Source organism: Xiphias gladius, chromosome 17 (assembly GCF_016859285.1).
Source record: "Xiphias gladius isolate SHS-SW01 ecotype Sanya breed wild chromosome 17, ASM1685928v1, whole genome shotgun sequence".
Taxonomy (NCBI): domain Eukaryota; kingdom Metazoa; phylum Chordata; class Actinopteri; order Istiophoriformes; family Xiphiidae; genus Xiphias; species Xiphias gladius.
This window is the reverse complement of record NC_053416.1, coordinates 11,918,649-11,945,218: the sequence shown is the minus strand read 5'-3', so window position 1 is coordinate 11,945,218 and position 26,570 is coordinate 11,918,649. Positions and strand designations below refer to the sequence as shown.

The window sequence follows — 26,570 nt, the reverse complement described above, 5'->3', positions numbered from 1 at the left end:
GAAGAGAGAGTGAAGAGTGAAAATTTTAGAAAACAAATCTTGAATTTCAGGCTCCGACAGTTAAAACAGAAAGGAAGTAAACAGAAGGCGTAATAGTATCCATTGTCAGTATACTATGTTTCATTGTATAACGCAATAGTGGGGGATAGTATGAAAAGCAGTGTTTTTCTATCTCCTTCCCTCTTCCCCTCCTCCTACTCAGAGTTAATCAAACAGTTTCAGAGTGTGCGAGTATGTGTATTCTCTCAATGAGTTCCAGGCCTACATGGCCACAAATATAATCCAATCCCCCACCCATCCCAAGCCTGGTAGGGGAGATGTGGGTGGGGTCTCTGGGTGAGGCTTTCTTTCAAACTCTCGTAAAGAATTATTTTCAGCAGGATCTAAATCTAAAACTATTTCAAAAGTTGCTCAAGCACACCCGATACCCTCACCCCAAACAAACTTCATTGATGCTTGGACTTGTAGGAAAGTAATGGAAACTAGAGAGAAGAAATCATTATTTTGGCCAGTCAGGTTTCACACATGATGATGATTCAGTCAGGACAATGGTGCAGCTAAGCCAGGAGAATAACTCATAATGAATGTTAAACACTGTAACCTTCTATTTTTATTAACCGAAACTATGGCAGAGTCTCAGTTTATCACCCAAAGGCTCCAACCCAAATCTATATGCCATGTCTAATACAGTATGTCAATGGGCAATATGCTGAGAGATCAGCTGAATCAGCTGAATGTTTAAGGAGTAGATGAAGCAACATATTCTTACTTGAGCCACATAACAGTGACAGCAACCTATTATGGTTGCTTCAGATAATTCTGGTTTGTTCCTTTGTGTGCAGTATGCAAACCCAACAAAACATTCTGCTTTCCTCCAGTTTATCCACAGTCAGTGAGTCATTGTTTTCAACATTTTACCCCTCTAAAGGAGAAATCTAAAGGAGCAGGAATGAGACGAAGACACGACAATACAGCAGGGGAGAAACATCGTGAATAAAGTGATAAGCCATTGCTTCACCGTTTTACGCATATTTTGACAACATCTGAACACAAGTAGCGTTGAAACAAACAATGATTTTCATTTTCAGTTTTTCAAATTAGTTAATTGATCAATGATTGGTCTATAAAATTTCAGAAATAATGAAAAATTTCCATCACAATTTCTTATGCCCAAGAAGACATCTTGGATTTAAGAAATTGTTAGGTTTTGTCTAATCATCAGTCCAAAACCCAAAAGGTATTAATGCAAATATGAAAAAGCAGCATATCCTCCCAGTTCAGAAGCTTGAGCCAGCAAGTGTTTGCCATTTTTCTTGATATTACTTATTATTATCATATTAATTCTTCTGTTTATTCCAGACAATCCATATTTGTGTGTGATCTATACCGTATGTATTTGTGTGACAAGGGGCGCTGGGGGGACAATGTCTGTTCAACTCTTACCTGGTAGGAACGGAATGATCCTGCGCTTAGGGTCTTTCTGGCCTCCCTCCACTGGGAATTTATCCAGCAGTTCCATCTGAAACACCACAATTAATTAAAACTTATTAGTACACAAAGTACTCTCACACATACACATATAAACATGCAATTCACATTATACACAACAGGGAATCTAAGGCCAGAGAGGAAGGGTTCACATTTTTACAAATCAGCAGTTCCTACAAGGAATTCGGCCAATAAAGGAAGGCCTGCCAATGATTAGGAATGTACTGAGCAGATGGTATGGTTTTTCCTCTCTGCTTCATATACTGCTGTAGCTAAGGGGCTGTTAGCAAGGCAGCCCTGACATAGTGGAACATTTCTGTTACCATAATTTTTAAAGGCCAGAAAGAAGTGGTTCCTTATCTATCTTGATCACCATTTCTCTCAGTGTCAGTTTATCATTCCTTATTTATGAAACTCATTCTGTCTTAAGAGTCAGCCATTATTCTTTGTGCGTTCATGTATATGGTTGTTTGGATACATATGCATGTATAAATATCAGTGCGTGCGTGTGTGTGTGTGTGTGTGTGTGCTTGCGTGCGTGCGTGTGTCTCCCATTCTCTATGCATCTGGGGTCAATAAAATTACACCTGGTCGTGCTGACTAATGAACTCCCAAGTGCAATCTCTCTTTCTATAATGCACTTTCTGACACCTGCAAACCTCCAATTGAAAAATTTAAGGTTAGGAGTAAAATTGTTTGACTCAATTAAATGTTTGAGAGACCCGGAGTATAAAATCCAGTAATTCAAAAACATTAAGAAAAGACTCTCGCAGTCCAAACCAAATTTTATTTGACTACAGAAAAACACTGTTATCGGGATTCAAGTAAGTTTTTGAATGATATAAAGATACTATTTCTTCAATAATTGGCCAGTTTATTTGATCACAGTTCTTACAGATCATAAAACCATGCACCAAAGAGCACTCTCAAAACTGAGAAGACCATTCAGTAGTGATTATCAGTTGTATAATTTCACACTGTCAACCACATTCACTTCTCAAAGCAGGACATGCAGTTACTGATACTTCAATCCCAGGTTTTTTTTTTTGTCTTTTAGTGATCGGTTTTGACACAAAACTGCCAGACATAGTCTCATGCATGTTAAAAATACTCACTATTCAGCAATCCCTTTCTCACTTTTGAGATAATGGTTTTGATCTAAAGCATTAGCATGGAGCGCTGGATTGAATTATCTACTGTGGACACACAGATGGCTTTGATGTTAATGTTGTTCTCATTAGCAAATCAGCAACTGATTGACAAATCTCCCAAATGTAGAATTCCTCAGTTCAAGGTGCTCCGAAGTTAATTTAAGAACCATAGGCCGTATCAGCTTCCGCTACCAAATAAGAAAACAAACATAGTTAAGGATTAAGAAGGTCTGCAGATGCAGTAAGAGCCGGGCCATGTGTACTATTTCAGGGCTAGCACATAATGACATTAATACCATTTCTGTCTGTGTTCTGTTCAATGTTAACTTGATAAAATGATTTGTCTATCAAGGCCGTACTACACGGAGGCATTTGAGGGTCAACACAAAATGGCTTGCCAAATATCTAAACCAGGGATGATTTCATTCCCTCCACCGTTGAATATCTCTGAACCTTGACCTGAATATGCAGCACCATTGCCAAAACAGAAATGTGAAGTCCTAGAGTTTTTGCACATTTGTATGTTTAAAGTCAATGGCTAAATTTCAGATCTCACAGTGAGCGTATGTGTCTATGTATTCATAATGTGTCTTTTCTGGGCCTTGGTATATCAACAAAAATATCGATTTTTGATGCATTATGTACGACAGATTTTCTATAAGGTTTGGCGATCCCGCGTATTCTACAAGGACAGGCATCCAGCCTGCTTGCGTGAAACCTAACTGACTCAAAATGTGAAATAATTGATCTGCCTCCTCCAATCCACCCACTATGAGATGTAAACAGTGTGTATCATTGTGTAGATGACTGTGTGTTGCTGCTGAATTTTATCTACTCACCAGACATTATATGAACTTTGATTTTTTATTGAGGTTCATAGTTGGGATTTCAGTGATACACTATTGCCCTGAGGCTGCTATCAATAGTTACCTTACCATATTGTAATCAAAGAGTTCTTGCAGCAAGCTTCTTCATCATAAAAATGATGTTGAATCAAGCTCTCACAAAAAAAATACTTTGAATGCCAATTTGTAAGAAACAAGTTTGACTGAGCCAAAACTAACCGAGAAAGGCGGGGTAAGGTGTAATATGAGGTGAGGTGATGGAGAGGTTATGGAAAAGGCAGAGACCTTGGCCCAAAAGTATTTTCTGATACTTTTTATGGACCGTCTCAGTGCCAAAGTGGCATTGTTGCCATAAAGCAATGAGTGGCATAAAGTTCTCAACAGTCTGAAATTACTTAAGTAGATAGGGCTTAATACTTTTGACTTTTAATTTTGATTAAAGCACAGATGGAATAACTTAAATAGTTTACACCAGAGATATTTCGAGACTAGATGTCACTCCCATATAAACATTCCTGAGATGAACAGATATTTTTTTTTATAAAAATAAAAATCTGATTGAAATATAACAGTAAAGAGGAAAATATAACTGCCAAACAAAGTGCGGCACGATATCCAATGGTAATGTACTATTTGACCACAGTCTGAAAGGACTGACAGCCCCGGGATGGTAACAGACATCCTGATGGGAAAGCACCAGTCAGAAAAAAGAAAGAAACATCATATATGTTCAAGCATAAAAGAGGACATACTGTCTGTTTTACACGTGAATAAATGTCTACGGATCTTCAGATGCACAGAAAGACCTTACTGGCCTTTGTTTCCTCCACTTCGCTCTATTTCTTCAATAACTCTTTTTCATAGCTTATGCTATGAAATTCCCCTAATTCCATGAACAGTGAAGTTCAACAAGCTAATTTTGACCTAATCTCTAAACCCTCTCATGTGCTTTTCAAGCCCCAGCAGGAGGCCAGCAAATCACCAAGCATGCCGAGGAAAAAGACACTGGCTTTGGAATCTTAAATCAAATTCTTTACAGACGTTTGTCTAACTTGAACTACTCTCCCAGCTCAAAAGGCCTTTGATAATTTTCCTCTCTTTGAAAATTAGCAGAGCTCGTCAAACAATAACAAGCAGTCCATTGTGATATATCCAATAAGGCTATGAATATAATTACAAAACAAATAGTCCAATAACATTCTTAGCTTTCATGCCTGACAGACCTGAGTTTTCGTGTTAATTTAATCTCAGACACTTGAAGAAAACCAAACCTAGAGATTCTGACATGATGTTTTATTTTTTCACAAATCATAACTCTGGCTTGGATTTGGTTGTAAAAACTACATTTGTGTGGGAACATGTTTTATGCTATGTACTCTGAGGGAAAAGATCAGCCTTAAGGCATGAATATCAATCCACATACGGGTGCAATTAAATTACTTATCATTTGCTCTGACTGCTTAAATTCAGCATCGTAAAGTAAAAGCCACAATTTCCCCTGTTAAAGAAAAAAGAATTAAAACAAAGCGAGCAGAAAAGTGAGCCACGAACCCTCTTTGTCCACAAAGGCAAGTTAAGTAAAAGAGGTGAGTCAGTCCACTTTAGTTTTCAGTCTTCAGTTTCTTAAGATACAACAAAAGGCAAAGAAGGACTTCTGAAAAGGAGAAAAAGGCCCTAAACTCACAAAGCATCACTCTGTTTGGCTTAAGACCGAGGTGCCTCACCACTGACACACTACCACCTTAAAAGAGATAATTAAAACAGAAAGACAGGCAACTAAGAGAGAGAGACACAAAGACAGAAGAGCCAGTACCCCACACATTGTAATTGTTCCCATGTGTCTCACTTTGAGTGCAGGCACACCCAGTCTCTGTGTGTACTCTAAACCTTGTATCTACTCTGTAATCAGAGCCACCAAAACAGAAAAGGCATCTGCAGAGAGTAAAGATGTCTCTTCAAAATACCAGTTACATCATACACCCAACATTAATTATTCGTGCTCTACAGGCAGGAGGATGTCAATCCCAGTCAAGCACCACTTGACCTTCCAAGGCTATTATGAACTATGTTATTTTAAATGATATCCCTCTGTCTTCATTTCAGGTGGAAAGAAATGAAAATTGGTAGTATATAGATGGTATAATGACATATATAGCTTTAAGCAATAGCTTAACAGACAATCATTTCTATTTGTGAACTCACAGTTCCATATTGTACTCTACCTTGTCACTGTTACTTGTCTTTGCTGTCAGAATATCTAAAGATATTTTAAACTGTCTGAAGTTTAATTCAAGCCCTGGCCTGCAGTGTCACAGCCGATTGATATGAAAGTAGCATTAGCTCATGGACTCATTCTCTTATTCACCAAAGCCTGATGAGGAGATACTGATATTGTTCTAAACCATACTTGGAAGATATCTAGATTCCCCTCAATAAAGGTAGGCACTCAGCAAAGCTTTAATCTGCCAGGAAATTGAATAATGGAAAGATTATTTCTCGGACCACAAAATGTTAAGAATCTGTTTACAACACAGTCTCTTAAACGTACTGTGATGTGTCAATGTTGATCACATCCCCAGCCTGTTAATATGGCCATGCTGCAAACCTTTAAACACTGTTATTTCATTTAACAAATTCTTGCTGAATCAGTGACTAACGTAATCTTCCAAGGGGCTATAATTTGTCTAGTCCATATCCGCTTTAACCACATCATGAGCCTTTAAAAGAAGGCTTAATAAAGAATATCTGAGAAGCACCACACTGTTGAATGAGAGTATAAAAAGGTCCAAGAACAATGGCTGCTCTTTTTGCTACATGCTTGTCTCAGTAGTCCCCTTATTCTTTTACTCATTCACTGTAGACTCATGCATGAGCTCATTTTTAACCCTTTGTAGACAACCATAGTGTTAAAGAAAAACCCCACATTAGTGGTAGGCTGAAATGTTGGTCCACTTATGAAGTAGTGAGAACAAAGACACTATCCATGGGCAGTGGCTCTCGGTGTTAACAGTTTTATATAATGTAGTGCATTGCATACTGATGCAAAGGGCTTATTATTATCTGAGGTAGCACTGGAATTAAATGGTAGGTTAACTTGATCAATGGCTAAATGCTGGACAGCTGTTTGTAGGATAGAAATTAAGTAATATCTGTACAAAATATGACACCAAAATAAATGAATGCTTTGCACTACCAATGACGACTTTCCCTGTTTCCACAGGAATTTAAAAAAAAGGGAGAGAAAAAAAAATCACAGCCCATTGTGAGCTGGGATGGATAAACAGCACAGAATAAACAGGTTTGGATGGATAGATGAGTAAATGAAATCTATTTTTCCTTAACATATATATAAATAAATTCCTTACTTTGATTAATACTAAGTTACCTGGGTAGCATCCTATATGCTAATGTTAGCATATAGTATACACCAAGGCAAACTTCTGGGGACACATGGATGATATCAGTATGTTCAGTCTACATATGGTCTATATAATTTTAATGTCATTCTTTTAGTTAGTCCCAGTAGAGCAATCCTCTTTCTACATAACCACCTCCAAAGAGGTCACAGCAGAGGGTCAGCTTAAAAAAGGCACACAACGGTATGGTTGGGGGCTGCGTTTCTCAAGTACGCTTCGTTAAATAAAGTGGCTTGACCTTGGCCCCCCAGTTTAAGGGTCATTAAATAAGGTAGGCCTATATGACTAAAATCTTCGATCACGGTATACTTTTATTTCGTATCTCACTACTGATATGCAGTATATTAATAAAATAATATATACAATAATCATTTGTGATTGTTTGTTTCTACTTAATTGGTTGCTGAATTAAGGATAGCTACATCAGTATAAGCAATATAGCAATACTCAAAATACATATCTCCCAACCCTACCATGAAACTGTGAAAAAGCATATGCTACTTTATCATTTGGTTGAAGCTTTGAAGGTGTTACTATAAGGTTGGCACCAGTGTAACTTGGGCTCTTCAGTGCTATGCTCCAACCACTGAGTTACAGGACCATGGCAATGTTTACCCTATGCTCATCATCAGGTGTTCAGAAGAGTTGCTCTTTTGGTGGGCCAATGTCACACTGAGCAGGCTGGGTTTAGTGACTGTAATTCTGGACTCCTGGTCTACCCTGGGGGCACACAATTTTTCTGGTGTCATATACTGTCTCACCCTGCCCTCCTGTTGCTAAGGCAAATTTCTATCCATCCCTTGATTGATTTTCTGTACCCACTTATTCTACTGTTGGTTCTGGAGCCTATCCCAGCTTGAACTGGACAAATGGCAGGGTACACTCTCGATAGGTCTCCGCCATGTCACAAGACATGAACCACAACTTCCCAATCTTATGGTATTTTGCAGCACCAGCATCTTAAAGTGGAAAAATGCATGTGGTTACAATATCAACTATGTTCATTTGCAACAACACCCCATTTCCCTAAAACATGACTAATCCCAATCAAGGCTAGTTATTTTAACGGCAGCTGCAGATCATCCTGGCCAATACCAATCCAGATAGCTCAATGGCAACAAATGGTTAAGGACCCAGAGGGTGGTACAACAAAAAACAACTCCCATGTCACACTTGACCATCCCCAGCAGTAATAAACAAACACTTACAAATAACAAAATTCGAAAAGGGTGCTATGGTGTTGTATAGCCTCAGATTTTTGGACTTCTGTATTTAGTGTATTTCAGTGCATCGTGAAGAACATAGTGTACCTATCTTCTAGCATTCCAGAGTAAAAACACAGTTTTTGGTTTTGTTACTGTTTTTGGAATACTGCACTGCTAAAAGATGCATACAGTACATTTTTATGAAAATGCCCAAAGTACTAAGTTTGCCAACGAAGGAAATAAGAACATTGTTGCTGCTTTGTGAAATTCATACAACAAGCGGCCGCACTGCCCTAAGCAAAATAATCTGCCCCCCTTTAAAATGCTTTATTACTAGATTACTGAAGATGAAAAATATGTGACAGCTGTGCAACTCTGAATACACAAGTAGCCATATATTTGATTTTTTCCAACAGCTTTAAAGCAAAAGTTTATCCTGTATCCAAAGTGACTGGGCATGCTGGAGGACTAAGCTCGTGAGGTTGAGTGGACACGTGTGCAGCATGGAAACTGTTCTTAGTGACATGGAAATAAAATTGCAAAGCCGCTAGGATGACCCCATGACAAAAAACCACTGCACTTTCCATCTTTCTGAATCAACAGTTCCGTCTATTTCTGATCACAATTTAACCCACTGAAATGGAAAAAAAAAGAGCCACAGGTTTTATGTGTAAAATGCTAATTGTTTAGTTTGTTCACTGTATTCAATAGCTTGCAAGACTGAACACATACTTTGCTTTACATATATTTATGCATAAGTGCAGGCAACAACCCTGCCTCACCATAGAGTCCTTCTCCAGTATGCAGCAATAGATACTTGGTAGTTTGGTTGATACAGCTACACAGAAACTCTGGTTTGGGTGTTACATGGCAAAAGCTCTGTGAGAAGTAGCAGAAATATCTTGGGTGAGAGGAACGTCTGGCTCTTGATCAAGTATTCTCAGGAAGTGTAGGCCATCAGACATGCAAGAAAACAGGAATTGAGGAGACGTTTAAGCCCCGATGCCAACCTTGTTCCATAGCAGACTAGGCATTTAATATGGTGGACTTAATTCTAGACCGTTTTTGTTTATCACTTCCATAACTAGGTAAATACTTTTACCTGGCAGGAGAATCATTACAGGGTGAGTTCTTTTAAAAATTCCTTCCTACTTTTTTTTAAAAAGAAGTAGGAATGAAAAATTAGTTTTAAGATAATAATTATCTAGTAACATCCTCTGTGTGATTCTCTTCTTATCACCAGGATGATGGTCATCTGGATTTTGCCTGTTATATGAAAATAACATAACTGACAATCTGTCATCGGAATATAAAACATGTAAATCTGGATTGAAATATGATATGAATAGAAAATGCCCCGAATAAATGTAGAAACCATCCTGAAGTCTGAGTGAATTAACACAGTCTGTGGTTAATGACAACACAAAAGGCACGTTACCTCAGTTGATCTAAAGCTTCAGCTGCTTCGGCCAGCTGTTGTGACGCGATGTGGTGAATAACACTTCCTGTCTGGGTATCAGGCTTTGGACTGACCAAAGACACGTTTATGTATCATTTTTTTCAATTTAATATTGTCTCTGTTCCTGTGAACCCCTCCTGAACCACAAGACAAAGCAGCATCAAATCACAGAATGAGAGATGACCAGCGCAGACGGGGAAAGAAAAAAAAAGAGGAGGAAAGGGAATGAGGAAATGGTAATGACAGACTGGCCCGAAATGACCAAACTAATCTTTTCTACTGGTATTTTTGCAAGCTCCATCTATACAAATCGAGTTTACACTGGTACGTACTGCCTCCAATAAATAGCTGTATGCCCGCACTCTAAGTCCAACACTAACAGAAGCTTTCAGCTTCTCTCGCCTACTCGCCTTTTATATGTTACCAACCTAACTGCCAACCATTACTAAATAGTGTTAAAAACTCACTTACGTACTGCGTGCTAAAGTTTAGCTTGCTTTAAGCAGTGACTGACTGACACACGCTTTCCCCTCTTGGCCTATCATAGCGGTGTGCGCTTGCAGCTGAACCAGAGGCAGTCAGTAGACTCAGTACCTGTTAGCCTGTGGATATTACTCCGAATTCCTGCTGCCTGTGGACTTTGGAGAGACTCACTGATGCAGTTTGGTTAAGTTACACGACTTTGAGTGATTGTCAGTGTTAATAATTGTTTTACATTTTGATTTGATCTCCAGGTTACTTTTCATTTCCGCTACTGCCACGATACAACATACAGTATATACAAGTTGGTACAGTTTAGATTATTTACTATTAAAATACACATATAGCATCAACACAATTAACACAGTAAGTTAAGTGAAAACACTGCTCAATTTCAGTGGCTTTATTTGTGCTGCTGGTTAAAATTTTCAAAGGATAATGAAACATATTGTTTATTTTCCACTTTATACCGGCATATCATATCATGAGTGCACCAATACTGGAAACCACAACACTCACATAAAACATGTATAATCCCCCTTATCATAGCGGAGCTGACGAGATCTTGAGCATACCAAACTTTTCTGCAAGAAATACCACAGCCTCAAGGTGGCTTATAATGCGTGACTGCCAAACCTAACAGGCGATAAGAGACTGGCATGTAATCTCCCCAGCTGGGTTTATCTACATCTCCCTCACCGCTGAGAGACCAACCACAGGCTGTCAACATAGCAGGAAGCACGAGAAATGCCCCTGCTGAAAATATCTTATATTTGCTCATCTGATTCAGTGCCACTGATCCAAAACTGCATGTCTCAGTCATATTACTGCTGATTTGTGCTGGTAATATGCTTAAGTATGGATGAAATAATCATGAAATGATGATCGGTGACAGTTGACTATGTTTTAGCAATATTTGCGGATGTGTTAAAGAGACAACTCTTTCCTAGCACACAACTTGTACGCTCATTGATTAATTCTGATATAGCAATTACTCCTGCGCTAAGATATCTGGCTTTCGAAACTCACTTTTTATGCCCGTATTGGGGGAAAAAAACAAAACAAAAAAAAACAAACAAAGTAATGATATTTAAAAGTCTCATAATCTCCTCCTATCACCATGTCAAACCACTCACAAAACCCAAGAAGCCTTCTTCTTGAGCCAAAACGTCAAAAGTAACGCAGCTTTTTTTCACCAATCTTAATTTATTTTATAGACAGCTTTCAAAACATACATAAATGGTTTGAATTCAATATACAGTGTGTAACTGAGAGTAGCCACAGAAGGTAATGACAGATTTTCAACCAACCATTCAGCCTAAATTTCAGTCCAAAAATAAAGACTCTTTGATTGGACATACATAATAAAACCATACAAACAAATAAAAAACAAACCATTTCATTGCTCATGCTTTGACCATCCTAATCAATTAAAAGGCATGTAATCCCATTAGGTTGACAGTAAACTTCGCCTAAATTGACTATGTGCTCATTAAAAGTGGTTGCCTTTCTGGGTTTCCTGGAGTCCATGTTCTCTAAGCTCAGACACGGCCAGGTCCCCAGATTCATTACCTTTGAAAAAGGAAGGGAAACTAGGATACTAATGAGATTCCCTCCTTGTGCAACACGCTGCCAGCATGATGTTTGAGAATGATTCAGACATTTCTGTGGTCATCAGCGCGGTCGACGCATTCATCACTGTTCTCCATTAACAGCATTGGGACACTTTCTGACTCCTCTCGCACGTTATAATTACCAGTGTCATAGGGGTTGGACAGGAAGAGTCTGGCTACAAGTACTACATCTACAGGGGGACAGTATTGCATGGAGTGTGTACTTCCATTCCCTTCCTGGCCTTCGCTAGTCTCCACTGGTGGAAAAGTTATAACCTGTCACATTCCTTAACCCCTAAAACATGCAAATGTATAGACACTTACATTATTAAAAAAATCACATAACACAACACACTAACACACAGTTTCACACAAGCACTGACTAACACACATACTCACCTGCAGGTCAAAGAACTTGCTGTAGCGCCTGTAAATGATTTCCGTGCTGCCATCGCTCCAGGACACTTTGATGATGTAAACCTGGAAAAGCAGAAGACAAAAATAACTGTAACATTTGACCTAACAAACAATCAATATTGTTAACCACCTGATAAGTCCGGACGTGATGCTGACTCATAATGCCAGTAACTGGCAGTGCTTTGACTCCTAGTGAGGGTAGCATGAGGAAAAGCAAACAGCATGCTTGTCATGCAGCATCAGGCAGTAGTCACTGTCAACATCTGTTCACATGAACGAAACGGGGATATCCAATTATTTCACTTCCCAATCCTTTTGCATCACTTCCTGCCAAAGATGAAGTCATTATCCTGTATGGATACAACAGATTTGTCTGTGCTGCCTTTTGAAAATTGCAGCATTTTAACAAACACTGTCGTGGCAGGTACCGCCACAAAGAACTGAGCAGCGAACACATCGATGGAAACATCAGGTCATGAGTTTGATGTGAAGCCTTCAACGCAGCATAATATCACATTCTAAGTGTATGCAAGGAACCTCAACACCAATAAAATACTAAGATAAATTGTTATTACTTTTGTATTAGTTTTGGGAAAATGCTAAGTTGAAAATGAACTTCTTTTACACGTCCAACCTCAAATTCCATCAAACTCATATCAACAACATTAAAACATCACAAAGCATTTAACCAAAAGCATCTAGCCTAATCACTACAGTCTGGAGGCAGCAGACACAGTTCTTTATTTTCTTCCCTTAAGACGAACAAGAGGGGAAAAGCAGGGAGGTGATCGGAAACTCCAGGGAGGCTCACTGTGTCTGGCTGAATGCCGTTGGCCCCACTCCCAGACCTTCTCTGGCCTTGCTCTCTCTTTCAGGGCACTGAAGTCAGATACGGCCATGGATGGATCAACTCTGAGAGCGCTATAGTCTAGCAGGGACTCTGTCTTCATTTAATAAAAAGAATTATATCTCAAAACATTATATAGTTATTCCAAATTCAGTCCGTGCGTGTAAACTTCAACTAATGGAGGGTCCTCTGGACATTAACAGATGTATAGGGACTATTTACAGGATACTGTCTGTAGCCAACTACTATTTACTAAATTCTTAACAATTAAGAACCAATATATGAAAAAAGGTTCATGATGAATATAAATATTTACGAAAAATAAGCTCTCTAAACTACAACTACAAAAAGGGCAAATGAAGCTGAAGCCCTTGGTCTGAGGAAGCGAGTGAAAGCTATAATTTTACCTACAAGTCAACGAAACACTAATATTAGTGTGATGTTTCATTTTCCTTTTGCGAAAGGCTCAGCTCAGATGAGCTTTAAGCCACATTTTGCGCTCTTAACCACACTTCAGGGTTCTGGAAGGTTTAAGGTTTCCAGCCTGCATGTGCAGAGAGTACCAGAGGCACAAAACGACATGGGCTGCACCGCAGGGAGCAAACGGACAGATGGAGACGACACAGGACCTGAGGAACTCTCTGTCCTTGACCACGAACACTCACAGCGGTATAAGGCCTGTTGGCCCTTCAACACAGGCATCATTGCCGCAGATATATGCATGCAAACCGACCCATGCATACAAGGGCACACATCCCGTACACGGAACTAACATGAACACCTGCTAAGGACTTGGAAGAGGCTCTCGCTGTTGGCTCTCCATTATCATATGATGTCATACGTGTTACTTTAAACTGACTGTGTGCACTTTTGCAGACAAACCCACACGGGCTCACCACTCAGTTTCAGACAAAAATGATGAAAGCTCCATTGTTTATGAATTGAAAAAAAAAAAATGAAACAAGAGTCTTTGTCTTTTTGACATTCTTGTCTCCCACTCTTGCTTTGCAGTACCAGTGGGGGATGATTGTTGAAAGAGGAAAAATATCCACACATTCCTCTTCTCTACCAACTTTTCCCCTGCCCCGCTCTCAGTATTGGGACTATGTTCATACAACACAAATCCCCTAAATTAGCCAATAGAGGCACTGTTAGTTAGATAATTACAACATTATCACAACATCTCTTATAGACATAAGGATATTGCCACTTTCAATGTCAACATCAGCTAAACACCGAGAACTAGAGCTATTCTGTGTCAATAGTCTAATTATCAGTTGGCATGTCTGATCAAAAAAAAAGAAAAAAATCACTAAAACTGGTATAAACAAGATCCGTGTTAACTACAAATGCTGCCTGACATATGGTAACATTCAGGCCCCTTCCACTGTTCAAACGTTGCCTTGTGTTCACTCCGATGACCTTAAGAGCGCTGCCATCCAGATTCCTGGTTATCAGTGCCTGCAGGTATGTTTTTTTAAATTGGAAAGCCCGAGGCCTGACGAAGCTGGGATGCTCACTTTTAAACTCTATCCTCGGGAGGATTAGTCTAAATGGTTTGTGGACTGGGGAGATTTGCTTATTAAGATGTTTCTTGGGACCTTTCTCTGTGAGGGCACACACGTGGCAATAGGGCATATGAGCGGGACTGGGAGAGATCCTGTTAGATTGCAGGCTCCGGTAGAAATAGCACAGGTCTTACGTTCACATACACGCATGTGATGCACAATTACTGAAAGTCACCCGAGGATCTGTAGCCTGGGGGACGGTGAGAGATCACACAAGCCGGATCCGCTCAGATGCTCCTTAATGGCTCAAAAACAAAAACAACAACAATAGTGACCTCCAATCCTCTAAGGTGTAAAGACGAAAGCTACCGGTCAAATCTCTGAACCATACGAAGAACTGATAGAGCAAACATTATTTTCTACGTGCTGATTCAACGGTTCGAAAAACGTAGACCTGAAACACACCGAAGGGACAACTTTCAGCAGACTGTATCTCTTTAAGGATGCCTGGCTCAGTGTTTATTGTCTTTTTTTTTTTTTTTTTTCCCCCCACTTCACTGTATGTGCCGTCGAGATCCATCAAACCAGTTTCTCCGTTGACTGCGGCGCTAACAATCTTCATAACCAAAAGCTTCATCTGAGGAGCGACCCGACCCGAAGTTTTCCCAAACCCCCTATCCGGTGAAAGCCTCTCTGTCCATTTCGTCTGGCTTGGTGAACTGTAATTTGATACTCTCTTTGTTTTTGACTTTACCCGACGGGAAAGGAAGGGCAGTTGCAAAATAACCCATCGGTCCGTTGCTCAATTCACGCATCGAGGAGCTGTTGTTTTGATAAATTAAAAAAAAAAAAAAAGGGGGGCTTACGTAGTGCTTGTTCGGGTTCCTTCGCTTCTGGACGTCTTGCACTGTGACTTCTTGCACGGTGCGCCGTGGCATGATGTCCTCTGCTTTGGGTTTCCGTTAAAAAGAAAAGAAAAAAGAAAAAAAAAAACCCAGAATTTCCCGTTGGGTTTTTACGAGCGATCAAACCCGGCTGAGAAAGTTTTTTGCACGGCGACGCTTCTCTGTCATCCGCGCCGGTCAGATCCGCGACCCGTGAATGCAACAAATGCTATTTTCCGTAAAGCTGGGCTACGTCTAATTCCCTGCCCGACATTCAGCCGCTCAGAAGCCAGAAGTTAGTGAGCGGTGGCTGGTTTTTCCGCCCCCTTCTTGTGCCTTGTCCCGTCCCGCAGTAGGCTCCGACCAAACTCCCAGCCTATCCCAGCTCGCCCACTCCCTTCTGAGCAACTGGGACGACCGCTGTGCTCCACGGGCCAACCCCTGCAGCGTCGGGGGGGGGGGGGACGACGACCACAGGCTGCCGGATCGCTCCACCGAGGGGGTTCAAGCCATACGCTCGAAATAGAACCGGGTGTGAGCATTCGGATCTGGGTATCACACACCTTTAATGTCAGTGATCCGAGGGAACCCACGGATTCCAGAAAGGAAAGCGGAGAGCGAGATCTCTGCGGATTCATATTGAGGAGAGAAATTGCCAGAGAATTTGTTATTGAGGCTGCAGTCATAGGCAGTGCCATGCTTAAATATGTCGAATCCCTTTTTTTTAATATTGCCACTGTGTATCTCTTTTATTGCCCAATTTCACTGTTGGCATTTAGGTGTGCCCCTTACATACATTTTGGCATTTGGCTTTTTTTTTTTTTTTTTGTCAGTCATGACCTCACAGTCCTACCACATGAACCCACCTACCCCTTCGTCGTCCCCACCTAGTGGCTCGCAAACTGGTTCTTCAGCAGACTCGGTTCATTATAAAAGATTAGTTCAAAAGATTTGTTCACGGAATTGTCCAGTGCTCGGCCGGAGCTCCGACTGCTTGGTCCCGCTCACTGACCGGAAACATGCCCCAACACGGTATATGATCCCCGGAAGTGCAGTCACTTTGACAAACAGCCCAAACTCTGTTTATAATTCTTGATATTTAATCATCTGCGCTGAATATCGGAGATGACGGCTGTTTTTTTGGGGTTTTTTTTAATGACCTTTAAGTCTTTTTAAACTGATCTACAAGTTCGGCATCACCCATGAACTTGGGGCCTCATGGGCCTGACTTCCAGCAGCTTGAGCGAACCAATCGCATTCACCCACAGGCAACGAACGGACGTGTACCTCGAGCGAGCGAGTGATTGAACAAGTCAGTGGCTCCAACCCCTTCGGATCGGACCGTTTCAGGGAAGGGATTCGGCTCAGTGCGTTTACCCGAAACATTCGTTCTCTGAATCGGATCGCTGGCCCACGACTTAAGTCAAACACCGCCCGTCATGTTTGCATTGATAAGTTTAAGTTAAGTTTTAATTATGTAGTTAAGTTATAAGTGGACACTGTTACAATATTCTTTTTTAAATACATTTGAACTGTCAGTGTTTAGGTGGTTTTGGTTAAATTCTTAGGTTTCCATTCAAACAACTAACGTTACCTATTAGGGTGGCAAAAGTAAGTAGGTACATGTTAGACACAAATGTCTGAAAGGAAACAGCATGTGTTCAAAGTTTCACAACATCTGGATAGAAATGTATCACGGGAATTATGGCTAATTTTGTAGTTTGCTTACATGTGCACACGTGGGTGCGCCATTACCTGTGCAACATAAGCTTTCCAGCCTAAATCCGCCACAGGATGATTTACCCTTTTACAGTGAGGATAAAAAGCTCATCTCTACACTAATAATCCATTATAATGACTGGGGTGAAAGAGAGGAACTTTCAAACTGCATCACATGACATCCTCGTGTCTGTACGTGGTTAATGTCTATCCGTCATTGTTGATCTCATTGTTTACAATCTATTTATATCACACAGTGTTATGCTACAGTTTGTTTCAGATTTAGGTGTAATTAATTCATAAATAACTTAAATAGATTTTTATAAAGACTAATGACAAAGTGTGAGATTTTACTGACAATTTTATTGCAAAATAGCGCCATCTTTTGGTGTATTGTTCTCATTACATTAATATTGTATATGTGGCAGTTCACCCTTATTTGAAAAAGCACACTCCTTACTATAGAATTGCAACGAATTCAATGGCTGCATGAGAGAGAAAATGTCAGGAGTCAGTACTGTCATAGCAAGTTAGAATTTAGAATTAAGTATTGAGAAATGTGAATTTCTTTTTTTTTTTTTAATATGACAATTGATGAAGACACGAGACTCCGTAGTTAAAACTTGTCTCAGACCACATTTATTTCCAGCTGGGTTATAGAAATAGAAACCATTTTAATCCAAAGCAGAAATGAAACCAAGAATTTGTTGCATCATTCAAATATAGAGCTTATGTAAAAAGGGTTATATGAGTCAATGTAGAACAATGGAATATACAGCATAATAAAGAAGAAGGAAGAAAGTATGTAAGAGTCTTAATGAGAAATGTTAAGTTATTCCAGTGAACGAAAAAAGAAAAAAAAGAAAAATGACATTTAGTGGGAAAATGATACAAAAAAAAAGAAAAAAAAGAAATGGAGACAAAGGATCATCAGTTGCACAAACGTTTGGCAAGAACAGAGTACTTGAATAAATTGCTGTCATTAAGGGGGGGTGGTTGTATTTCTCAAAATGTGAGACATTTTTAACTCCCGCTAGATTCTGTAGATGATGACGAATTGAAACAGTTGCACCAGAGGTTAGATGTTAAATGTAATATGAAAACCTAAGTGTCAGACCTATCTAATAAAAAGTGCTCATTTTCATCACACAGAGAAGTAAGAACTAACATCAGGTCTCATAATCATAATCAGGCACTCGTTAACTTTAGAGGGTTATGGGTCAAAGGTTAAGTGTTTCAAAAAGGTGAGGGGTCAGAAGTTGCATTAAAGATGAAAGTTAGGGGGTCATATAAAAGGTGAAGGGTCAGTGCCGTCACACATTTGCAGCTCCAGGTGTGAGGTGATGCCAGAGAAGCGTTCCTGCAGTGGCAACAGATAACCCAAAGCTTCTCCCTGAGCCACAGGGCCGATGTAACGGAAAGGACGGATGTTGAAGATCTTCACACAGTGCACTTGATTAGACACCAAAAGAAAAAGTTTGAGAACATTAATGCTCCGTTATCTCCTGCACAGACCTGTTGAAGAGTTATTTTTTATTTGCACACTTTTTTTTCTCTCTTCAGAATTTTGAAGATTGATATTTTTGTGATAGGGAAAAAAAAAGTGACCGTTGGAGAGAAGGAGTCAGCAACTCTACCCTCATCTCGGGGAACTGCTTCTTAAAAGCTATATATAGACCTATACCAGTTAATGTGCTGTATACAATCTGTACAAATGTACTGCACAGCCATGGTGATGAAAATGCACATAGGCCCCGTAACAAATGAAAAATGGCGAAAACTGGCTTATAATTGCTCATTGATGATTCCCAATGGGTCAATATAGGCTCAAGACCCTTAAAAAAAAAAAAAAGTCTTAACATTTTCCTTTCACCATTCTGTAGAGAAATAAAAACCAAGCAAGCCGCCAACTTAGAAGCAAACAACCCAAAAGTAGGCTAGTCTACAAGTGCATCACCATCATTAAATCCTATGAGCTCCTAATGATCAGTGTCTCAGCATTAATGTGGGTATCATGGCGAGGTAATGTGTCTGATGTCTAATCATGCTGTGCTTTACTCAGAGATCAAAAGGGACTGACAGTACATGTGTTCTTCTGATAATACAGTTCAATTAGGAGTAGAGGCAGAATGAGGACTAATGATGTTTACGCTCCACTCCAGTGCCTTATCAACTGAAGATGCTCTCAAAACACACACACACACACACACACACACACACACACACACACACACACACACACACACACACACACACACACACACTATACATTACAAAGGCATCTGTGCGCTCTTCTTGCAGGCTCCACTGACAGACACATAAACGCTGATGCATTGCTTTGTTCTGTAATGATGTCCCTTAGTGGGGGTCATTACTCATGAACAGCTTTTGAAGGGGTTTCACATGCTGGGTCCTGGTGTTAGAAGCAACCAGGAGTTCAGTGGAGTCTCAGCCCCCCTCTCCAGCACCTCTGCTAATCCCTCTAAATCACTCCTTTACATCCCCATCTAAGGCCTCCAACATAAACTAACATGGCCTTTGACCTAGCCATGGCCTTATACAGTATAGTTTACAGGAATTACGTGTAGAGGGAACAGTACAAGATTAGTGATTTAATAAAACTTTCATGGTTCCCAGATAAAATCCTACGGCTTCTGATGACCCTCGACTTGTCCTCTTCTTGTAGTTCAGTGAAATGTCTTGACAACTGTTGGATGGATTACCATGCAAATGGTTGCAGACATTCACGGTCTTTTTGAACTTTGGTGACTATTCATCCAACATCATGGTTTATCTAACAAAGATTTCTTTACAATGAGCGTGGCAGCTTCACAGAGTCACCACTGTGGCGTTAGATTCGTTGTTGGTTGATATAACATTTTCAGAGACTGGATACTATCATTTTAAAAAGTAATCCTCAGAATTTTCATTCCCTTGCCGCGTTCACTTTCAAGTACTGTAACAACATCTTGGCCTCCATACCATCACTGAGAAGTCTGAGCCCCTCATACTGATTCCCTGCTGGGTCTTTCCGACTCACTGGACCCGCCAGGGTTCCTGAGAATGGAGCGTTGGCAATACCATAATCGTCGCACACCAGGTCCACAGCTTTATGTAGGCCATTACCTCTGAAAAGGTGGGGGGTGAAAGAAGAGATTATAACTACAAAGCCATTTTAAAAACTTCTGTTTAAATTATTAATATTTCACCAAATTTTCTCAAGAGAAATTCTAATGTCTAATAAGGATAGAGTACATCTCTGCCCACAGAAAACCAGCCACATACTGAACAGTTTGTGTGAGTATGTATGTGATAACAATGATCCTTCATCTCACAGTGTATGTCATGCTATGTGTGTTAATGTTTGTGCAACATAGGAGGATTCTTTGGCCTGTAGTTCTTTTCCAGTCTACTGTTTGATGTGTTTGCAGCACTAAAGACTGCTAACATATTTGCAGTTTTTGTTAGCTTACCTGTGTTACTCACCTACATCCTCTTCTCCAAGAAAAAAGATTCTGCTCTGGAATCAGTTGCAACTTATAGTTCTTGTCTGTTCCATGTTTGAGAAGCTGAGGGGAGTATTGTGTGTCTTTTCTGTAATATCTGTTTTTTAGAAGAAGCTGGTTTTACACATATTGTATATCGCTATTGCCCGCGGATTTATGAAGCCAATTGCATAATGTGTAAATATTAAGTTGGCCAAGCAGTGTGTATATGTATATGTGTAAAGTGAACTCACCCACTGATGGTTTAGTCCACCTAAATTAGTCTGTGTGAAGGTATTTAAGGGTAGGTGGGGCTAGGTGTTAGGCTGTGTTAGGCTTCAGTCCCTTCATCCAGCCACATTTGAAGGCCGACATGACAATGCCACACTGGAAATGCGGCCTTATCAACTAATCTGCACTGTGAAGCTTTGATGTTGCAGCACCACTTATTTTCTGAGGCTGATGCATAAAAATCGTCACCTTTTAGAGTTGAAAGCTCCACAACCATGCACATCACACGCTCTCACTCTATTGTTGTGGTGACCAGCACAAAGGACACTCCAGGCTCGAACTACAGAGACAGGTAAAAAAAAAAACAAAAGCATGTTGTACTTTTAGAAGTCCAATACATTTTTTTCCACAAATACAACATATTTGCAGGCTGCTGCATTGCATTTCAAACGGCCAAGCATAAAAATTATATTCTGAAAAAAGGGTATTTTAATATTGGCTGAGTCTGAGTCACCTCATGTTCTATTCATGTGGAAATAAGGTCAGTTACTGCCGAAAGACACTGTTCAAATGGCATTTATTGATGTCTTTCATATGAGTGGTGTGTCAGACATTGATACAGCCGCACACCAACAATAACGCATTTTCATGACTCAGACTGTAAAGAAGAGTACACAAACCTTTCAATCCCTATTGGCAAAGAACAATAGTATAGTAGTATGACTGTGGGTGAAAGAAGTACTCCATGTGCTGCAGATTTCTCACTTAGAGTCGGCATTTGTAATATCCACATACAGAATGTGCAGTTATGTGTTTGTATTTACATGTATAACTGTATCACTCTACCTGGCATGCAACACTGCCGCATCTTGGTCCCTGAACACTTGTCTTTTAGGTATCGGCCTTGGCAGATGTATCGGTTTGGTTGGCAGATGCCTCCTAGTGTGGTGCAGCTGATATCACTTCTTGGTCCCATGGAAATTCTCTTATTTCCGGTCTTCTTGACCTTCTTCTTTGGACTCACAGCCTCAGATCTCCCATCATGTGCTGTTGTGTAATTTCTCCTCAACTTGATGTTGCTGCTGGCGTTCTTCTCGTTGCTTTGAAATTCTTCACCTTTCCTCTTTTTATGTTCTGAAGCACAATTTAACAGGACACCTTAAGGAGAGATGAAAGGCACTGAGAGTCAGAATTAAGTGAGTTAAGGAGGGAGGATTAAAATGAGAATGTGACTCGAGTTCTTTCTTGGTTTAAGTATTAAATCAAATGTTTGTGAGATTGATATTTGGGCTTCCCTTTTAATTTTGGATTTAGGTACTTTGTATTTAGAATTTGAAGCAACATATTTTATTACTGTTGAAATTATGTTTCATAGAAATTTTCACTCAAAATGGTGTATGCTAAACAATTATCAGGATTTGAGCTATAGATCTAAGGGATATATGGATGATTTTACTGTCTGTACTCAAATTACTCATTAGATTACACATCTACCCACCAATTTAGATAGTGAGAATGTTGAGGCAGGTTAGAGTGAAGTGAATTCACTTAAGGGCTCATACTATTCAACAACCAAACTTAATAAACAATAAAATGAAAGAGAATTAAATTCCTATTCCCCCAAATTTCCTGATACTGTGATGAATAACCATAAAGTCACAACTGCTGATTGCTTTAAAATGCTATTAAAAACCCTGTAATGTATTTATGAAAGCTAAAACACACATTTTGTAGACATTAGATGTGGTTGTTATCATTTTCTTAACATTTTAACAATGTCTCTTGGTATGTCTTAGCTCACTGCGTGGGCACACTTGTAGATAACTGTGATACTTGTCCATATCGACAAAAGACAAAGTTCAGTTATTCATAGTGTGTTTTCATTCTGACAGCATACTAATTATCCTGCCCAGACATGAGTCTTTGATCATCATTAACTCTATTAACCTCAGAGGCAAAGAAAATATTTCAATCATGCTGCCCTGTCGCAGCAACACATGCTGGTCTCAGTGATTGAAAGAAGCTGCTTATCACTAGAAGGCGTTAATGACCGGGAGACAGTAGGGTGGGATAGCCGGCTGTGGCATGGAAAAGCAATTTTCCTCAGTATGTGAGTTAAAATTAGAGGAGGCAAAATTATGTGACAAAAATGTAAGTGTGCTTGTTGCGTGGGCAGAAGTAGCTTGGAGTAAGGTCTTGCTGGAGTTTTTCTAAATGGTTGTGAGTGCATTGATAGGTGGGTGCTACATTACGGGGCTGCCAGGGTTTTGGGGCGCTACATGCTTTAACTCTTTTTGGGTAGGATGTTAGGGTGTCATTTTGTTGCAATGCAGTAGATTTGATGTTCTGGGTGTTTGGCTAGATAGATGCTAGGATGTTTGGTGTGGTTGGTAAGGCAAGACGCTATGAGCAAACACGTTTTTTGCACTCAGGTCAATTTTTTGAGATTTTGGTTTATTTTGCTTTCATAACGTCATCTCTTTTAGACTAGTTGAAAGAAAATGTCCAAAATACACATTTAGATGTTTATTTGACTACACATTGTCTATTTGTCTGTCACCAAATTGTCTATCACCAAAATTCACCAAAGGTTTGTATTCTAGCGCAACATGCAGTACCGCAATCATTGTCTGCACAATGTCATCACAGCTACAGTTGTAAAGCGCTCTTTATCATTGTTTCATCCTGGCGATTTCAGTTCTTATGTTTCATTAGACAAAGCTGAAGAAATTTAAAACGGTGGATTTAAGGTGGCTATATGTATTTATAGACTGGACGCTACAGTGACTCACCTTTGGAAAGTGACGAGATGGCTCAGCTGGGCCAAAGCTAGCTGGTTAGAACGCTAACTTCAGTAGAAGAAATAAAACTTATAGAAATAGAATTAAAACGAGTTAATATTGATGTTCCTTTCCACCACTGGAGACAGCTCTTGGTGAGTAAAGGAATTGAGTTAGACTTGCAACGTTTCTTCTAGACTAGTAAGTAACAGCTGTTAATGCTAACATTGGGTATGTCACTATAGCAAAAACTTACATATGGCCCCTTTAAGCACTGTTTGAGTTTTCTGGTAAATACAGTGGGTTCCAAAAGTTCAAGACCATTTTCCCATCCAGCTGAATGAGAAAGTGGTCTGTATTGGCCAGCGTATGTCTACTTACTCCACAGGACAAACAATATTACTAGGTACCTCTCATGCAACAGTAGTGATAGTTGTCTTTTTTGCAACATGAATCATTTTATCTCAATGACGAGATGGCTCTCATTTTTGTCGCTCAACAGTCCCTCAGAGTCAGAGTGCGCCTTAAGCTTTGCAGTTGGATGCAATGATGTAATGTTGCATAAACACTTATTCATACTTTAAATGTCTCATCCACTTGTGGCAACACACAGTGACTCCAGCAATTGGCCCGAACCCCCAAGGTTTGTGTTTACAGTAGTTTAGTCTCTTAATAGGGCTCAGTTCATGGTAATTTCCAAGGGCAGGCAGATATTTATACACCATTTATTGTTGTTGTATTAGGAATCCTATTAGTGTACACTGCTGAATGGCATATTGCTGTGTTTGTGTGAGAGTGCCTACACATGCATGACAATACCACGTGGCTGTGAGTAGACATTTTGTGCATGAAATAGTAACACTCCAGACATTGCATGTTGTAATGTATATGTCATGATACATATTAAAACATATATAGTATATAGTGTATATTATGCTTACAGTAGGCTACTTACAGCATATAAGCAGAGTTGCAATAAGACAGACCCTCAACAGCATTCTCATTGTCAGAGGATCAGGTTAGAACTCCAACATCTGTGCGATAAGGATAGAAAACAGAAAACTTGTTCTAGTCAGGTAAGTGTCCTATGCAGTAGGTGCCATTTTCATATAATGAATATAATGCTACTATGCAAGAAAATGGAATTGTACTTACCGGTCTCATGGAGACGTTTTAGTGTGGCTGCAGGCGCAGTGGGTAGAAACACAAAGCAGGGACTGTTAGAAAACCAGCCTGCTGTGGCAGCTGCAGGCCCTGACCACAGGACGTTCCCCCACTGTCAATATTGATGTTGGCCTTCAGAAAACACTCCCATTTACTTGCTGGAAAAGGCTCACTTTATTGACTTTTTGTTGCAATATTGAAAGTTACAGAGCTAGGTATTGGCCTCTGAGGAAAAGCAGCTAGAAGTAAGGCTTTAACAAATAGCCTTCCAGTTCCATCTGGAATAAGCCATTACCAACTGAGCAACAGTATCGACAAATTTAATTTCAATACTTTTCCCTTATTTTTCAGTATATTGTAAATCACAAAATTTTTGAGCATGCCTTTTCTCTACCTAAAGTTACATGTTAATTAATATTAATTTAACTAAACATAATTATGTCTTTGTTGGGCAGTAACTTATAATGCATTGACTTTTATTCCTTTAGCATATCGTTATTAATGTACTTCTACTTCATTTTACTTTAGTTTCTTAAGTCATTATATTGCAACCCTGTCCCATTGAAATTACGTTTATAGTCCTCATTGTTTCATTGTTTCATTTGTGGCAGAAAGTTGTGCCCTGGATTACGTTCACAGGCTTGTTAGGCTGCTAGTATAATAACAGATTTATTTTATCATTCTCCAAGAAGTCCACAATGGCGGTATGAGTTCTTCAAAAGGTTGATAATTTCACCTGAGGGTGAAGCAACTGTGCAGCAAACATGCAGTAAAAAGTGCAACTCCAATTATTGCCCCCCCGAATATAAACCCATTAGTTCGTCCTGTGCAGTCAGCAGGCATAGGACTTCTGTATCAAGTCTCACTGCTTTTTGCCTCCTGCTGTCACATCCTGGCTTCTCCCCGTTAATGACCAAATAAATAAATAAATAATAAATAAAAAAATCATTATTTTTCTTGCAGGAGCCATCCATACAGCTATTATGAGACAATTAGCTTTAAGGCCTCACACAAGGCAATGCAAGTCAATCAATGGTGAGAATTTCCTCCCCTCCCAGTGGGAGTGAAAACTAGGCACATGGATGAATACTGTAAAGCATGGGAATGTAGCGTATTTAAGAGTCTGCTTTGTGCAGTATGTATATGGTGAAAGCCAAAAATGGCTCATAGTTTCTCTTCAAGGGTACATGGATGATAATCCAGTTAAAAGCTTGAGAAAAACTTTTTCAATGAAATTTCTCCTTCTGATTGTGTGTGGTATAAGCAACAGTGGTAGCTTTTCTATATTTGTCTTTATTTCAAAGGTGCTACACCTTCCCTTCACTTACAAAATAGTAAGAAAAAAAAAACAACTCCTAGCTGGCATGAGGATAAAGCTGATTCGTGTATTATAGAAGTTAGTAATTATGTTGACAAATGTGCAACTCAGACATCCTGACTTTTATTCCATTTTTAATGAATAGCAGGAACAAGTGTTCTTTCATCACAGCGACATGAAGTTCAGAAATGAAGGGTCATTTGATTTTTGTTTGCTCATTCTAGTTTCTCTTCATTTGTATGTCCGAGTGTATCTAACTCTACTGATGTATTGTGGTGCAGATGAGGTCACTGTAGAATTTGAATGCTTTTATTCTAATTCTGAGTCGGTTACTCTCTCTGAATTACAATGTACTGAGTGTAGGGGAAGGGGCTGAATAATGGCCAGTGGCGAGTTGAGGCTTTTGCAGTCAGACAGCTTTGATAATCAAATACCTTGGCAGAGGATTATAGTGATGGACCATATGACTTGGAATTTGAAAAGGAAAGAGGGAATTGAGGAGCAAGAGACCAGTAAAAGACAGACAGAAGGGGGAGAATGAGACAAAGTAATGTTGCTTA

At 39.7% G+C, this 26,570-nt stretch overlaps 2 protein-coding genes and 1 long non-coding RNA gene across 9 annotated transcripts in view; 1 reads left to right on the top strand and 2 right to left on the bottom strand.

The window, feature by feature from the left end:
* The window catches only part of sh3pxd2b (SH3 and PX domains 2B), a 39,839-nt gene extending 24,139 nt beyond the window's left edge, over nucleotides 1-15,700 (bottom strand). For all 3 annotated transcript variants that reach the window (XM_040150683.1, XM_040150684.1, XM_040150685.1), the window contains exons 1-3: nucleotides 15,296-15,700; nucleotides 12,057-12,137; nucleotides 1,444-1,519 (exon numbers count right to left, since the gene is read on the bottom strand). In XM_040150683.1, coding sequence (XP_040006617.1) covers nucleotides 1,444-1,519; nucleotides 12,057-12,137; nucleotides 15,296-15,367 — 229 coding nt within the window. In that variant the 5' untranslated portion in view covers nucleotides 15,368-15,700. The remainder of the gene's footprint in view (nucleotides 1-1,443; nucleotides 1,520-12,056; nucleotides 12,138-15,295) is intronic.
* Nucleotides 15,701-17,436: 1,736 nt separating this feature from the next.
* Nucleotides 17,437-24,774, bottom strand: LOC120802075 (leukocyte cell-derived chemotaxin-2-like). 4 transcript variants are annotated; one of them, XM_040149523.1, is made up of 6 exons: nucleotides 24,684-24,774; nucleotides 24,484-24,562; nucleotides 21,595-21,906; nucleotides 20,998-21,088; nucleotides 20,015-20,160; nucleotides 17,437-18,484 (listed from the first exon to the last, which is right to left on the bottom strand). In XM_040149523.1, exons 2-6 carry the CDS (start codon nucleotides 24,530-24,532, stop codon nucleotides 18,318-18,320), a joined length of 765 nt encoding a protein of 254 aa, XP_040005457.1. In that variant the 5' UTR covers nucleotides 24,533-24,562; nucleotides 24,684-24,774; the 3' UTR covers nucleotides 17,437-18,317. The 4 variants fall into 4 exon arrangements, 2 of the variants coding, with proteins under 2 accessions (XP_040005457.1, XP_040005459.1); XM_040149525.1 differs by lacking the exon at nucleotides 17,437-18,484 and adding an exon at nucleotides 18,501-19,739; XR_005709178.1 differs by lacking the exons at nucleotides 17,437-18,484; nucleotides 24,484-24,562; nucleotides 24,684-24,774 and adding an exon at nucleotides 20,506-20,635 and having other exon boundaries at nucleotides 18,501-20,160; nucleotides 20,772-21,088; nucleotides 21,595-21,615.
* Nucleotides 20,858-26,570, top strand: part of LOC120802076 — a 69,875-nt gene continuing 64,162 nt past the window's right edge. For both annotated transcript variants that reach the window (XR_005709180.1, XR_005709179.1), the window contains exon 1: nucleotides 20,858-21,100. This is a non-coding gene — a long non-coding RNA (uncharacterized LOC120802076). The remainder of the gene's footprint in view (nucleotides 21,101-26,570) is intronic.

Coding starts and splice junctions, on each gene's coding strand:
- LOC120802075 (XM_040149523.1), bottom strand. CDS start 24,532: ATGAGAATGCTGTTGAGGGTCTGTCTTATTGCAACTCTGCTTATATGC. Junction 20,161..20,997: donor GGAGCTTTCAACTCTAAAAG/GTGACGATTTTT, acceptor CCACCTTTTCAG/AGGTAATGGCCTACATAAAG. Junction 18,485..20,014: donor GCTCAGACTTCTCAGTGATG/GTATGGAGGCCA, acceptor TGTCTAATCAAG/TGCACTGTGTGAAGATCTTC.